Source organism: Chlorocebus sabaeus, chromosome 15, assembly GCF_047675955.1.
Source record: "Chlorocebus sabaeus isolate Y175 chromosome 15, mChlSab1.0.hap1, whole genome shotgun sequence".
In the NCBI taxonomy this organism is placed as follows: Eukaryota; Metazoa; Chordata; class Mammalia; order Primates; family Cercopithecidae; genus Chlorocebus; species Chlorocebus sabaeus.
The window spans coordinates 6,195,952-6,211,993 of NC_132918.1; the positions used below are offsets into that span (position 1 = coordinate 6,195,952).

At 42.2% G+C, this 16,042-nt stretch overlaps 1 protein-coding gene across 2 annotated transcripts in view; it reads left to right on the top strand.

Annotated features, from left to right (window-relative positions):
- MCF2L2 (MCF.2 cell line derived transforming sequence-like 2) overlaps positions 1-16,042 on the top strand; it is a 261,670-nt gene that overhangs the window by 54,542 nt on the left and 191,086 nt on the right. For both annotated transcript variants that reach the window (XM_007971965.3, XM_073023421.1), the window contains exon 3: positions 1,832-1,946. In XM_007971965.3, the coding sequence (XP_007970156.3) occupies positions 1,832-1,946 (115 nt within the window). The remainder of the gene's footprint in view (positions 1-1,831; positions 1,947-16,042) is intronic.

Here is a 16,042-nt window from a genome sequence, read left to right on the forward strand (position 1 = left end):
CACAGTCCCCACTAATCACACCCCACACTGATATGTCTTTCTCAGATATGTTAAATACATTCAGTCATTTGTAGTTGGCCTTGCCTTGAGAGCCATGATTCCTCTTCAAGTGGTTTCTCTTCAAGGACATCACTTGGAAGGTGCATGCAACTGAAGCTCCTATGCCACTGGCTAGGGCAGAGGTTCCCAAACCCTCTCAATTCTCTGCGCCTTAGTATCTCAGTCTTTCTTTCATGGCCCCCCCAGGCCAAAAGCAGTAACTAGCATTTCAAACAACTTAATATGTATCTATGTCCTAACAACTTAGTAGCTGTTTGAAAAAATAATACATATAAATTAAAATATTTTTTCTCTCAATTTTATTCTTAAATAACTACAACTATCTTAAACCTTGCAATCAAACTAGATATCACCACCTTTATGTCTTGTTCCACACTGATTTTCATACTGTTTTTGCTTTTTATTCCAGCAAGTACCAAACCCCCAGCTTTTTAAAGATGCAACACCATCTACAAGAATATAATGCAATTTGATGTTGAAATTGGGAACTACCGGGGCAGGGTGTGGTGGCTCATGCCTGTAATTCCAGCACTTTGGGAGGCCGAGGCAGGTGGATCACCTAAAGTCGGGAGTTCAACACCAGCCTGGCCAACATGGTGAAACCCTGCCCCTACTAAAAATACAAAAATTAGCTGAGTGTGGTGGTGCATGCCTATAATCCCAGCTACTTAGGAGGCTGAGGCAGGAGAATCGTTTGAACCTGAGTCAGAGGTTGCAGTGAGCCGAGATTGCATCACTGCACTCAAGCCTGGGCGACAGTGCGAGACTCTGTCTCAAAAAAAGAAAAAAGAAATTGGGAGCTACCTCTAGCCAGTAGTAGTGCATATGGTATCCGACAGATGTCAACTATCACTGGGTTTCCCTCAAAAATTTAAAATAGTCACAGCACTCCTATGAGTTTACTGTGGTTCCCTGGGTATCTGTGACACAGTTTGGGGATTGTGGGGCTAGAACTTAGTCAAATGGCTCCATGTAGCTGCAAGGGGACTGGGAAATAGAATCCATTGAATTTGGTGGTCTCTGCTTTGAATTAAATGTTAATTTTCATATTTTTACTTTCACAGGGATATCTTAAATTGCTATTTATAAATTCTTGAAGGGAAGCTGATTATTGCTTCCTTGTAATAATAATAATTATAATAATGGTCACCATTTTTTGAGCAGTTTTATATAATAAGCACCCTGCTAAGGTGCTTCTCCTTTGTGCTGTTACTTAATTCTCACAATACCTTACCACGTAGGTACAAGCATTTTTCCTATATAATAAAATGATGGGACATATATATCTATGTATATACATAGATATATATATAAATATGAAAGAAACACATTAAGTATCTTGGCTAAAATCATATAGCAACAATGTGGCAAAGCAGATTTGAACCAGGCTGTCTGATTTTAGCGTTAACTCTCTTAACCAGCACGCAATATTACTTTTGACATTTACTGACTACAAAAATGAAGAGCAATATTACATATTTGTGTTGGCATTATTTACTAGTCTACCTATGCTGAATAATTAAATCAGTATTACCTTTTACACAGTAACTCTCTTCAAAGGATTCAAAAATTGAGTTCTTACAATGCCATGGAGCCAGCATGAATGAGAAGAGAGACTTGCTCAAAATAACTGTGTTAACTTCTCCCCAATTCTAGTCTGAGATAATATAGATAGGAAAAGAGGTGACTGATATTCTTTCACCCAACTTTCCTGCAGAGGCGCGACATGACAGCATTTTGCTAACATCTTGACCACCTGTTTTTGTTACAGGAGGCCGAGGGGAGGATGGCGCCCCCATCATCACGTTCCCAGAGTTTTCGGGGTTCAAACACATCCCAGATGAAGACTTCCTGAATGTCATGACCTACCTGACTAGCATCCCCAGGTGAGCTGAGTACAGTCTCCTGCCGCCTTAGGCACTGGCTTTATTCCACCCTTCCCATGTGGCAGGGCTGGGTTGAGACATATACTTCCATGAGCACAGTTTACCCTGGTATGCATAATAACCCAGCTGGCTTCTGTCACCCATCAGTCACGAACAAGGAATGTGGACAGGGACTGGAAAACAATGACAAACAATTCTCAGTTTTGACTCTGTTTGCACACCGGAGGGACAGAGTAAACAGTGTCGAGTGGATGGAAAACTGATTGAGCAGCTGTGTTACCTTTGTTCCTTAGGCTATTACTTTATTTTTATTTTTTATTTTTGAGATGGAGTCTTGCTTTGTTGCCCAGGCTGGAGTGCAGTGGCACGATCTTGGCTCACTACAACCTCCGCCTCCTGGGTTCGAGCAATTTCCAGCTAATCTTTTTTTTTTTTTTTTTTTTAAGCAGAGAGGGGTGTCACCATGTTGGCCAGGCTGGTCTCGAACCCCTGACCTCAAATGATCCACCTGCCTCGGCCTCCCAAAGTGCTGGGATTACAGGCTTGAGCCACCGTGCCCAGCCGAGGCTATTCTGGCTTCCTGGGTCGTGTTGTCTAGGACACAGGACCCTTGTTTAAGGAACTCCAACTGTGTCAGGAGTTATTTATCGCTCCTAAATAAGAAAATTAGGGGCAGATTGTTGTGATTGTCATTGTCAGATGGAGAAACTAAGGCACAGAGCAAGGAAACTATAAGGCCAGGGAAAAAAAACTGTGCTTGTAGCCAAGCCCATGATAGAAATGCTTTCTGGCATCTTTTCCTTCCACCCTCTCCAGCCTGGGCCTCAACTCTTTATGCCGCTTAAATCAGTACACGCCCAGGTCTTCGAGAGGATGGAGTGTGGGCAGAGTCCACATTGGTCACCACCATTTCACAGACAGGGGCAGAGTGGGGTCCAAATGCTGTCCTTAGGCAGTGCTGTGTCCACCTCTAGCCGAGAAGACTTGGTTGGGAAAGGCCTTCCCTCCATGGGTTTGCATTGCTGATGAGCCCCCACCCCTCCCTTGACTATGGTGTGGTTTAGAATGTACACAGTGACCAGGTGTGTGGTATTTTGCTTGCTTGCCATCTGCCTTTTATGATTTAGAGGTAAACAGCAGCTTTGTGACTGAGAGGCCGCCTGGAGTCTGATACCACTTGTGGAGATTAGGAAGTTGATTGCTTTAACCAAACTCGCTTGAAAAACATGTTTTTTCTTTTATACCTTTTTCTTTAGTTTTTTCCTTTACCCATCTTATTTCTTCAGAGAAAGTTGTGGATTTATTTTGAATGCATTTCTTCAAAGTTAGTACTTAAATATATTTCACTGATTTCCCCCTTTCCTCCTCCCTGCCACGGTCATATGCCATTTATTAATGCAGATATAAGGATGTGGGAAATCCTTTGTTGCTGTGAGGGAAACACACCACACCTGTCTCACGGCTTCGCTCAGGTGTTTCTCTGCGGGACACCTCTGCCTCTCTTCTAGGCCTGACTCTTACTCATTCATCAGCCCTCAATTCTGACCTCATCCCTTTGATGAAACCTTCCCTCACCCCCAGTTCTGTTTTCACAGAATCTTTTAAATTTCCACAGAACCCCGGGGTTTACCTTTGCCTATGGAAATTACTTGTCTATGGAAATTATTTCTGCCTCTTCCAGTAGACTGTGAACTTCTTAAGAGTAGGGGCAAATGCTTTGCTTTTCTTCTCTTTCTTTTTCAAAATCTCCAGCCCTAGTCCAGTGCTCAGTGTATGGTTGGTTCTCAGAACTAATGTTGGTAGAGTTTTCAGTTTTGATAATGATTCATTCCAAACAAATGGTATTTGTTGTGGGGTGATGAAGGGGTTAAAATATGCTATTCTGTACTATGCGCCATAAAAAAGAACGAGTTCATGTCCTTTGCAGGGACATGGATGAAGCTGGAAGCCATCATCCTCAGCAAACAAACACAGGAACAGAAAACCAAACACCGTATGTACTCACTCAGAAGTAGGAGTTGAACAATGAGAACACATGGACACAAGGAGGGGAACATCAGGCACCGGGGCCTGTTGGCGGGTCGGGGGTGACAGGAGGGAGAATATTAGGACAAATACCTAATGCATGCGGGGCTTAAAACCTAGATGACAGGTTGATAGGTGCTCCAAACCACCACGGCACATGTATACCTATGTAACAAACCTGCACGTTCTGTACATGTATCCCAGAACTTAAAGTAAAATTTTAAAAATGCCATTCTGGCATATTGACTAAGTTAAAAGCACTTGAAAAACAGCAGGTACAAGAAGATCACTTCGACTTTTGTGCTGTTTCTTAAGAGAAGAAGATGGAATTCCTATGTGAAAGACACTCTCTAGGGACTAGAAGGAAAGGTAACTTAGAGAATATTGCACAGACCTTGTTAGAAACTCTTATTTTTTAAGCTTCCCCACATAATTTAGTCACATTTTCACAGTTTACTATTCTTTATTCAATCCAATATATAAGTAACTGACTCTGACTGATTCTTTGGTCTTCATTTCTTTATGAGGGCTGCTGTGCCATGTAAAACACTTATGAATAAATTTCTATGCTTTTCTCATGTTAATCTATGTTTTGTTGATTTAACTCTTGGACCCAGCCAGGACCCTAAAACAATAGAGGTGAAGTTTTTCCATTCCTACAGTGAGAAGGGGGACCCTGACAGAGAGGGGAACCCCAGCTGTTATCAACTTGGGTTTTAAGAAGTTGAACTTGAACTCTGTCTTTGGCCCAGTGGCATTTCAGGACAACATACCATCAGTTTAGCAACTTCTTCTTCCGTGGGAGCGGCAGGGAAGAGGGTGAACAGGGAGGTAGACAATAGGAGGAGTGTCCCCTGTCCCCATTCTCCTTATATTTGTTTTAAGTTCAATGTCTAGTTTTACTTAATCCCCAGGGATACAGTCAAATGCTAAGTTAGATGGGGGATTTTCATCTTGCATTTGCAGCCTTTTCCAAATCATGCTGAAGACAGCTTAGGGAGTGCCCCTGGACTGTGTGTGAGAAGCAGGCAGGGTTATCACCCCTATCTCACAGATGGAGATGAGGAGATCAAACAGGGGCTACTGTTTTGGATTTCCTTGTTCTGCTGTAGGCTTCTTGTACAATTGCTTGTGACCTAGGGAATATTTTCCTTTCCTAGAATGCTGTTTGTCTTTCGGGAAAGAGTGGCTGTCTGGCCAGTTATTCCCCTTTCTTCTTCCGCTTTTGCTCACACTGCTTGCTGCCCCTCCCCTTGTTCCTTTCCACAAAAAATGGAGACAAAGGGTGAGAAGGCCTGAAAGGGTAACTTGACCTGGACCTATGTCTAATTTCCATTTTGGATTTTAAAGAATGTAACCACCCTTGTTCATTTTGTGACTCCTATTTATCATGATTTGCATCTTTTTATATGTTACATAGTTATCCAGTACCAGAGTCCTTCCCAATTGCAAAATGTTTTATAGACAAGTGGCAGAGGGCTTGTGGATGGAATAAAAAAATAATTGATACGCTAGAATAGGAAAATGGCAGGACACTTGGGGTTGGGAAGTGTTATCTTTGTGCCTGAAATCAATTAGGATCTCGTGTTGTGAGAGGGTTGGGCAGGTACGGAAAGGCTTCCCACAGTAACTCATTCTTCAGCAGACCTCTGTGAGAGCCCATAGCATGTAGGGTGCTATGTACCATGCTGTAAAGGACTGAAAAACCTCAAGACAATGTCGTAGACCACAGGAAACTCATCACGTGACTCTGTTATCAATATAGTTTGTGAAATGTGTAAATAAAGTGCTACAGGAGCTCAGAAGACAGAAAGTCACTTCGACAAGAAAAAAAGGGAAAACTTTAGGAGAAAAGGGCGTTTCAATCCAGACCTCTAAGAGAAGGTTCTTGGATCTTATGTGGGAAAGAAGTCAAGGTGAGTCACAAAATGCAGTGAAACAAGCAAGCTTATTAGAAACTACTCTGTTACAGAGTAGGGCGCCCTCAGAAAGCAAAAGGAGGAACGCATCGACTTTAAGTTTTTCTTATATTGGGGTCTTGTCTATATAAAGATTAAACTAAGCTGTGCCTATGTGCGGATGAGCAGACAGTGTGACAAAACTTATTATTCTACTGATTTAAAGAAAACTATCCTTGACATTTTAGTGTGTGAGAACATCAAAGCATAACTATAATTTTTTGAAAACATTTGTTGTTATGGTATTGGGACATCTGGACTTTCTGTTGTTGTAGTATCCTTAGGCTGTTTTCTCAACCATAAACATCTTATGACCATGGGTCATGGTTGGCAAGGAATGTGCCTTGTTAGTCTCAAGACAGAGCTGAACTTAAAACTGTGTCACCTTTGCTCTCCTCGGTTCCTGCCTCCCTAACAAAATGTCCTTGAAGGGATAGTACAGTTTCTACAGATAGATATAGAAGGGAGCATTCCAGAGAGAGAATAGGATAGTGTTGAAGAGCTTTGAACACAGCCCAAACCTGGATTGAAATCCAGATCCTATTGCTCACTAGCTAGGTGGTCTGCGGCAAATGACCTGGCTTATATTTCTTTCTTTCTTTTTTTTTTTTTTTGAGATGGAGTTTCCCTCTTGTTGCCCAGTCTAGAGTGCAGTGGCATGATCTCAGCTCACTGCAACCTCCGCCTCCCAGGTTGAAGTGATTCTCCTACCTCAGCCTCCCAAGTAGAGGGATTACAGACACGTGCCACCACACCCAGCTAATTTTTATATTTTTAGGAGAGACAGAGTTTCACCATGTTGGCCAGGATGGTCTCAATCTCTTGACCTCGTGATCCACTCGCCTCAGCCTCCCAAAGTGCTGGGATTACAGGCATGAGCCACTGTGCCCGGCCAATCTGGCTCCTATTTCTATCTAACGCAAGGTCTGAAGTTTTCAACAGAGCGTATTTGGGGAATTACAGAGCATCCAGGTTGACCAGAACAGAGTGAGGCTGCTTTTCAGATGGTATTGAGAAACGAGGGCTGGAAAGAGTTGGAAACAGCTGGGCAAGGCCTTTACCCCCAAGTGAAGGAGTTGAGGCACAGTGAGTAGGAAGAGGCCATTTTCCTGCAAGAGGGTTTGAGGAGGAGAGTGAGGAGCAGATTTATCTGGTAATGGTGTGCAGGATGGATTGGAGGGAGCAGGAAAAGGAGGCAGGGACACCAGTTAGGGGCTTCTACATTGAGACAGGTGCAAAATGAAGAGGGATGATGGCATGAGAACTGGATAGGAAGGGATAGACAAGAAGACAGGCATTGGGGACTGGTGGAGGCTGGGAAGGAGGAAGAGGGAGAAGCTATGGAAGACGCTTGGTTTTAGGAGCCTTACAATTGTATCCTATTACTCTAAGTCTGGTTGTGTGGAGTTGGATGTGTGGAATTCAGGCCTCGTTTTGGTTTTGATGGTCTCATCATGATTTATTTTAAAACTTTTTCTTATCAAAGCCATGCTAAGACAATGGTTCTCAACCTCAACTGCATTTTAGGATTGCCTAGGGAGATTTTAATTCACGATGTCCAGACCGTAATTCAGATGAATTAAATCAGGATTTCTGGGGGTGAAACCTGGATTTCAGTGGTGTCTCATCTCACTGGTGATCCCCACTGCAGCCAGGGGTGAGAGTGCTGTACTAGGAGTGGATAGGGAGAAGCTGTGGTGAGACAGAACAGACATTTGAGGGGCATGAAGAAGAGAACCTGGAATCAGACTTAGCTTTCGGATAAAGTGAGGTGGTAGTGAATGTGCAGAAGTTGAAAGTCGGAGGGAGGGCTGTTCCCATGTTGTTTACTTTTGCTATCATGGTTCTGTATTTCCTTCCTTAAAATCAATATATAAAAAGATTCAATTTCTTGAGCTTCTGTGACCCTGGAATTCTTTGTGAATTATGTATAGTACTGTACATAAGGAACTATTGAATTACAAACCTTCCCACATGAATCTTATGGTATTAAAATAAATAAATACTAAAAAATACACAGAAATCATTACCCCATCACCATTCTGTTTCCAAAAACAGCTGAGGGCGAGGTTTAGCCTATCAGGTGCCATCTGCTTTATAAATTGTACTACTAGTGGTTTTCACAGTCCAGCTTATAACAATAGCATAGCAAATCCTAGTGGTCAGTTTCTCAGAATGCAAGACATTATCATTTAAAACATGCCACCTGTGGCTACAGAGTGGAGCCAAGTGGTCTGAAAAGGCATTAGTAAAATATTCTGAGCCACAGAGATGGAGCTGAACTTGGGTCACCCTCGGTCTCCTAGGCTCCTGCCTAACAAGATGTCCTTGAAGGAAGGTACAGTTAACTACTTTTCCGTCACAGTTGTTGGTCCTGCAATCAACATTTGTATAACTAAGCATGGATATTTATCACTCTGTTTCTCTACTCAGTTTCCTTATTTTAACTTTCAGTTCTGGGTGCATTATTAGAATGGATTGGAGAAAGTACTTTTATTAGATGGTGCAAGAGCAGTATTTCATATCAGTGGTTAATTTTGTGATTGTTTCTATTTCTTTTCTTTCCTTTTTTTTTTTTTTTTGAGACCAAGTCTCACTCTGTCACCCAGGCTGGAGTGCAGTGGCGTGATCTCGGCTCACTGCAACCTCTGCCTCCTGGGTTCAAGCAATTCTCCTGCTTCAACCTCCCGAGTAGCTGAGACTACACAGGCAGATGACATCATGCCCGGCTAATTTTTGTATTTTCAGTAGAGACAGAGTTTCACCATGTTGGCCAGGCTGGGGTTGTTTCTATTTCTAAAGGACTTTTCTATAATGAATCTATTGAGGGACCTATTTAAGTTAGAATAATTTTTCTACATTCATTTTCCTCACATACAGTGTGATGAATAGTTTTTGGAGTTAGTTATGTCCTCTTTTAAGTAAAGTGACCTAAAATGCGGTCTGATATTTGTACTCTAGGAAGGAATAGGAGAAGAACAGTGTTATCATTTAGCCTGTGAATTGTGATGAGACTTACTCCTTTGTATTGAAAGACTCAGTGGGATTATAACAACTTCTCAGCTTTAGAAACGAGCCTCACCAGAGAAGCGAGTGCAATTGGGGCTTCTTAATATTGTGGAGTGTGAAGGGAGAATAAACCTAGGGACCCCCAAATCATTAAGCCAAAGGGAAGTGAAGCTGGGAAGTGCGTCAGGCAAATCTGCCTCCCATTTTATTCCTAAAGAAGATAACTACAAAGATTAAAAGACTATATACCTCCCTCACAATTTGCCCACAAGGGAGTTCCTTATGGAAAAAAGACGGACAGAACTCAGAGTTATCCCTCTGCCCATGTGAGACAGATGCCTATCTGATTGCCTCCTCTGCCCTCCTGTTTCATGAAGCCCAATTGAGGCCTAAGTGACTATTCCTCTATCCTCTTCTCACATGTAAATTGTGTACGGCGTATAAGGCTAATCAGAGGCTGGGTGTAGTGGCTCACACCTGTAATCCCAGCACTTTGGGAGGCTGAGGTGGGCAAAACACTTGAGGTCAGGAGTTCAAGACCAGCCTGGCCAACATGGTGAAACCCCATCTCTACTAAAAAAAAAAAATACAAAAATTAGCCAGGTGTGGTGGCACGGCGCCTGTAATCCCAGCTACTTGGGAGGCTGATGCAGGAGAATTGCTTGGACCCAGGAGGCGGAGGGTGCAGTGAGCTGAGATCACCCTACTGCACTACAGCCTGGGCGACACAGTGAGACTCTGTCTCAAAAAAAAAAAAAAAAAAAAAAAAAAAAAGACCTGGCGCGATGGCTCATGCCTGTAATCCCAGCACTTTGGGAGGCCGAGGCGGGCAGATCACGAGGTCAGGAGATCGAGACCATCCTGGCTAACACGGTGAAATCCCGTCTCTACTGAAAATACAAAAAATTAGCCAGGCGTGGTGGCAGGCGCCTGTAGTCCCAGTTACTCAGGAGGCTGAGGCAGGAGAATGGCGTGAACCTGGGAGGTGGAGCTTGCAGTGAGCTGAGATTGCACCACTGCACTCCAGCCTGGGCGACAGAGCGAGACTCCGTCTCAAAAAAAACAAAACAAAACAAGGCTTATCAGAGACTCAAAAGAATGCAACCTTTTGTGTCTTACCTACCTATGAACTGGAAGCCCCCCTCACCCGTCGAGTTGTCCTGCCTTTCCGGAATGACTAATGGACATCTGACGTGTATAGATTGATGTCTCACGTCTCCTTAAAATGTATAAAAGCAAGCTGTGCCTCGAGCACCCTGGGCACATGTTGTCAGGACCTCCTGAGGCTGTGTCACGGGTGGGACCTTACCCTTGGCTAAATAAACTTTCTAACTTGATTGAGACCTGTCTCAGATACTTTTGGGTTCACAGAAGGCAATGGAAAATACTGTTTTTCAAGTGTCTAAACAACATGAACGAGCAAAAGTGCTGCTTTGATGGAGTAGCTGGAATGAGGTATGGTTTTCACTGGACTGGCTGTGGAACTGTGTCCCAAAGGGTCAGGGAGATGAATTCATTCATCTGACTCGTCAGGATAGGAATCCAGAGTGTACAGTCATGTGGGTGACTGTGTTGCCCAAGGAGGGTAGATTTGCTTCAGAGCCCCTAGGGAGGGTACTGGAGTGGCTAGATTTTGGGCACTCAACTGAGGCCTGAAATTAGGCACCCCATGGGTTTATTAGGAATAAATGGTGGCACTGGCAAGTAAGTCTTACATGTCACGGAAACTTAAGTAAATTGTACTAAAGGGCAGGAAACAAAGTTAATATGCCAGGTTCTTGTCCTTCTCTATTTAAAAACTAAGGGTCTGATGGTACTTCTTCCCAGTAGAATGACCTCATGTGTGTATAATGGCTTTTCTTTGTTCATTTGCCTGGATGATTGTTTCAGAATACCTCTATGCTGTCATGCCTTTGTGTCAATCTATTCTGTTCTGTTCAGATAGAAACCCACTTTCCATCTTTCGACATTTCAATTTAGATTGCTTCAGAAATTCAAAACACAACTTTTGCTTGAATTTGTGAGTACTAATGATTGTGAATATCTGGAATTTGGTCTTAGTGGAATTATTGATGCAGGATTTTTCTTCTTGGTCACTTGGCAAGCTGGAGGCCCTGGGCCGGTGATGCCCCACCTGGGCCTTACTTGGTCACACTACTGAGCCCTAGCTCACCTGTGTTATAGCTTGTATCCGCATCTGCTGGTTCCACAGGGCAGAAAAACAGTTAGGAAAGGGTAGGTATATGTAAAATAGGTGAGGGGTAGGGGTCCGTCACAGGAAAGCTTGACAAATGGGAAGACAAGTTCTCAATCGGGTCCGAGGATTTAACCTGTAGCTTGGCTTTCGGGCTTTAAACGATCTTCAGCTTGGAGGTAGGGTTTCACCAGAGACCTGCCCATATCTGCCTGGCCATTTGGCTGCCTCCTGCCACTCATTATCAATTATAAAGATGATAGCCACCCACCATAACAAGCAGCCTCCTCTCCTATTTATTATGTGATATGGGTTGTTATAGTGAAGGGGTGGTCTGAGGAATTGAGATGAAGTTCAAGAAGTTAGTGGGTGAGGGATTAGCTATAAAATTTGTGAATGTTGCCTTTTTAAAATCAAACTTTGGGTGTAGAGTAGACAACTGTTTGCCACACCCTCCAACATTCATTATGTGATCAAGAAAGTTTTCCAAGACTGTGAGCCAGAGAGGGCTTGACTTTTTACTATTTATTTATTATTGTCCACTAAAGAATGAGGAGGTTCATAAATTTGGAAAGGAGAACTTTATTTCTCATAAAGAGTTCCAGTCTACAGGGTGACCATTCTGATAGGCTGGGAAGCATAGTCTCCTGCCAGAAGCTGGAAATGGACTCTTCAAGAGAGGGACCAGAGGGAACAGGAATTTATGCTGAGCAGGGTGGCCAAATATACATGTTCAATAAGCTATAGGAAGAGTCTGAATATTTATACAAGGAAAAATGTGCACACACACAATTGAGCTTCTTGCCCCTTCATGGGTCCCATGTACAAAAAAATAGTAGCATTAGCATGATCTGAGAGTGGAATTTTTGGCCCTCTGATGTCAAAAAGGGAAGCAGAAGACACACAAACCATTACTGCACGTTCTCCATAGACTGACTAGAAGCACTCTGTGATCAGTGACCTCTTATCAGGCAAAAAAGGAGAAGCAGTGTTGGGTGGTTGGTTAATATCAGTGGTAGAGTCTTTGGAAAGGGCTGGTTTCTATGAAAGCCTTAGGGAAGAAAGCCTAATTGTGGTTAGCGAGGCAGGCGGGTAACGAGGCATGTAAGACTCTTCATTCCATCGTGGCCTAGAACTCAGTTTTCAAGGTTATTCTGAGATTCCCTTGGTTAAGAGATGGTCCATTCGGTCAATTGGGGGACTTATAATTTTATTTTCAGCTTACACTATTTATTAAGTGACTGTTTGCTATTTATTATTTACTATTCTATTGTGTCAGGAGTATGGGGAAGGATTCTAGTACCATTGCCAGAATTAGTCCACACACTTTAAAGGAGTCTAGACATTTGCATAAATATCTTTCTGATTGAATAATCTTTATGAATTCCCTGGGTTCATAAAGATTATCATCCTCATGGAGATGATAAACATGGCGTCAAATTTAGTAATGATGTACATTCATTATTATCAATCAGAATAGTCCAGGTTAGAGGTCAGCAAACTTCTTCCGTAAAGAACCAGAGAGGGAAATATTTTTGGCTTTTGTTTTGTTTTGTTTGCTCTGTTGCCCAGGCTGGAGTGCAGTGGCACAATCTCAGCTCACTGTAACCTCCACCTCCTGGGTTCAAGCAATTCTGCCTCAGCCTCCTGAGTAGCTGGGATTACAGGCACATGGACCAAGCCTGGCTAATTTTTATATTTTTAGTAGAGACAAGGTTTCACCATGTTGGCCAGGCTGGTCTCGAACTCATGACCTCAAGTGATTTGCCCGCCTCAGCCTCCCAAAGTGCTGGGATTACAGGCATAAGCCACTGCACTGGGCCTATTTTAGGCTTTTTGAACCATAGTGTCGCTACCTCAACTACTGAACTCTACAGTTGTAGCTCAAAAGCAACCATAGACAATAGTTTAATGACTATGACTGTGTTCCAATTAAACTTTATTTACAAAGACGAGAGTGGGGTGGATTTGGCAGACAGATGGTAGTTTGTTGGCCAGTGGTCTAGATTTGTGGTTCTCCTACATTAGGACACGATAGAATCACTTGGAGGACTTTTTAAGACACAAATTGCTAGTCCCAACCTGAGATTTCTGATTCAGTAAGTCTAGGGGTAGGGTCAAATAATTTGCATTTCAAACAAATTCCCAAGAGATGCTGATGCTGCTGGTCTGGGGAACACACTTTGTGAACTGCTGGTCTAGTCCAAGCTCATTTACAGAGGTGGACACTAAGACCATGAACAAAGGAGTTGGGTAAACTCACAAGCTGGTAAAGGAAAAACTTAGGGCTTGATTAGGATTTAGATTTTCTGGCCCCTGGCTCAGTGCTGTTCCACCATGTTATGCCGTTTTCAAATGATATAATGGTGGTTAGCTCCATGATACTAACTTGCATATTTATGTCTGTATTTCTTGATTCATCAACTTTAAACAAAATATCTTGTGTTTCTTTACTGTGAAAAATGAGTTTTGCATATTATGATGCTTTCTCTCTCCTCATTCCCTCTCATTCTCTAATTTTTGTTAGTTACATTGTTATTTTTAGATCACACACTGGTGATCTAGATTGAAACAACATACTTAACTTCTTTTTGGTGATCCAGCTACCTTAGATAGTGTCTGTTGATTTTCTACCACGTGTTTCCATCTTTCTTTATGCTCGTCCTTCATGTTCTTCTACCTATTATATACTGTTGCTAAGATTTAGAGTGTATTTACATTTATTCTACAAGTAGATTTTTTTTCTCTGACTATAGGTTGATTTTAAGTAATAGAAATCAGTAGGCCGGGCACAGTGGCTCACGCCTGTAATCCCTGCACTTTGGAGGCTGAGGTGGGTGAATCACTTGAGGTCAGGAGCTCGAGACCAGCCTGGCCAACATGGTCAAATTTGTTTTGTTTTATTTTGTTTGCTCTGTCGCCCAGACTGGAGTGCAGTAGCACAATCTCGGCTCACTGAAACCTCTGCTTCCTGGGTTCAAGCAAGTCTCTTGCCTCAGCCTCCTCAGTAGGTGGGATTACAGGCACGTGGACCAAGCCTGGCTAATTTTTGTATTTTTAGTAGAGACAGAGTTTCACCATGTTGGCCAGGCTGGTCTTGAACTCCTGACCTCGAGTGATTTGCCTGCCTTGGCCTCCCAAAGTGCTGAGATTACAGGTGTAAGCCACTGTACCGGGCCTATTTTAGGCTGGCCAAATCCCGTCTCTGCTAAAAATACAAAAAAAGTAGCCAGATGTGGTGGCGGGCACCTGTAATCCCCAGCTACTTGGGAGGCTGAGGCAGGAGAATCACTTGAACCCAGGAGGCAGAGGTTGCAGTGAGCCAAGACTGCGCCACTGCACTCCAGCCTGGGCAACAAGAAAGAAAGTCCATCTCAAAAAAAGAAAAGAAAAGAAAAGAAAAGAAATCAGTAAAATGCATTTATATGCATTCTGTGATATACATTATGTATACATAATAGATTGGACCTCTCTCAAGTGACAGATGTAATCCTATGTCATTAAACCTGTATCACTGAAAGGAGGAAGCTACAAATGGTAAAGTAAAATGGGTTCTCTTTCCTTATACCCGGTCAGCTACTCAAAATCATTCCATAATTTAATTTATTTCAGATTCAGACAATGACTTTTTTATGTGCATTTTCACCTGGCATTTCTAATTGCCCTTCTTTTTTTCCCTATTTTACAGAAGTGGCATATATCTTTATTGCATTATTAATATCTTGCAGATTCTTTATTATAGAGTATGTAATGCATACATTTACTTCTTGAAGATGTTCTTTTGAGGCTCTCTGGTCTGCTCTTATAATTCAGGATTGTTGCTATCTAGATCTACTGCAAGCTGTCAACCTGGGAGTGTTTTTCATTGTGTCTCTGGGAAAGTGCCCTCTATTTTGGATTTCATTTTCATTGAAACACTTAAAAAATTATTTTATCTTCCAAAAGCATGTATGGTAAATAATTTTTTTTTGAGATGGAGTCTTGCTGTGTTGCCCAGGCTGGAGTGCAGTGGTGCAATCTTAGCTCTCTGCAGCCTCTGCCCACCAGGTTCCAGCGATTCCCCGGCCTCAGCCTCTCGCATAGCTGGGATTACTGGCACACGCCACCATGCCTAGCTAAGTTTTGTATTTTAAGTAGGGACAGATTTTCGCCATGTTGGCCAGGCTGGTCTGGAACTTCTGACCTCAGGTGATCTGCCCGCCTCGGCCTCCCAAAGTGCTGGGATTACAGATGTGAGCCACAGCGCCTGGCCGGTAAATAAATCTTAACAGTACCTTGAACATTTGAAAATGACTATATTTGTCCTCGTATTTGATTAGTAGTTTGGCTGGGAATGGAATTTTTTATGTAAGTAACATTGACCCATTGGTTTGTAGTATCCAGTGTTACTGATAGCAATGCTAATCGTTCGCACAAAGATCAATCTCATTTCTTTATAGGTAAACTGTTTATTTTGTTGTAGGTTTGAAATTTCAAACCTTTTTCCTTCTCTCCTGGGCCTTCAAACCCGAGTAAAGTCTTTCTTAGACTTAGAATTCTTTTCACTATTGTTTCTTTGAGTATTTCTCCCCTCCAACTCTATTTTCTGTTTGTTTCTATTTTTCATCTCTTTATCAGTTTACTTTTTACTTATATATATATATGTACTGAATTGTCTATTCATGTTTTTGCATTCTTCTTCTATTGAGTTTTTGATTGTTATTTTTCTCTCAATTTTTAAGAATTATTTATGTAATTGGTATATTAGCCCTTTATCTGTGACATATATTGGAAATATTTTTCTCTCACTTCTTAATTTGTCCTTTGTCTTTGCTTAGGATGGCTTTTTCCATGCAGAATTTTTATGTCATCAAATGTATTGATTTTTCTTTTATTGTATCTAAATTTTGAGTCATTGTTGGAAAGTGTTC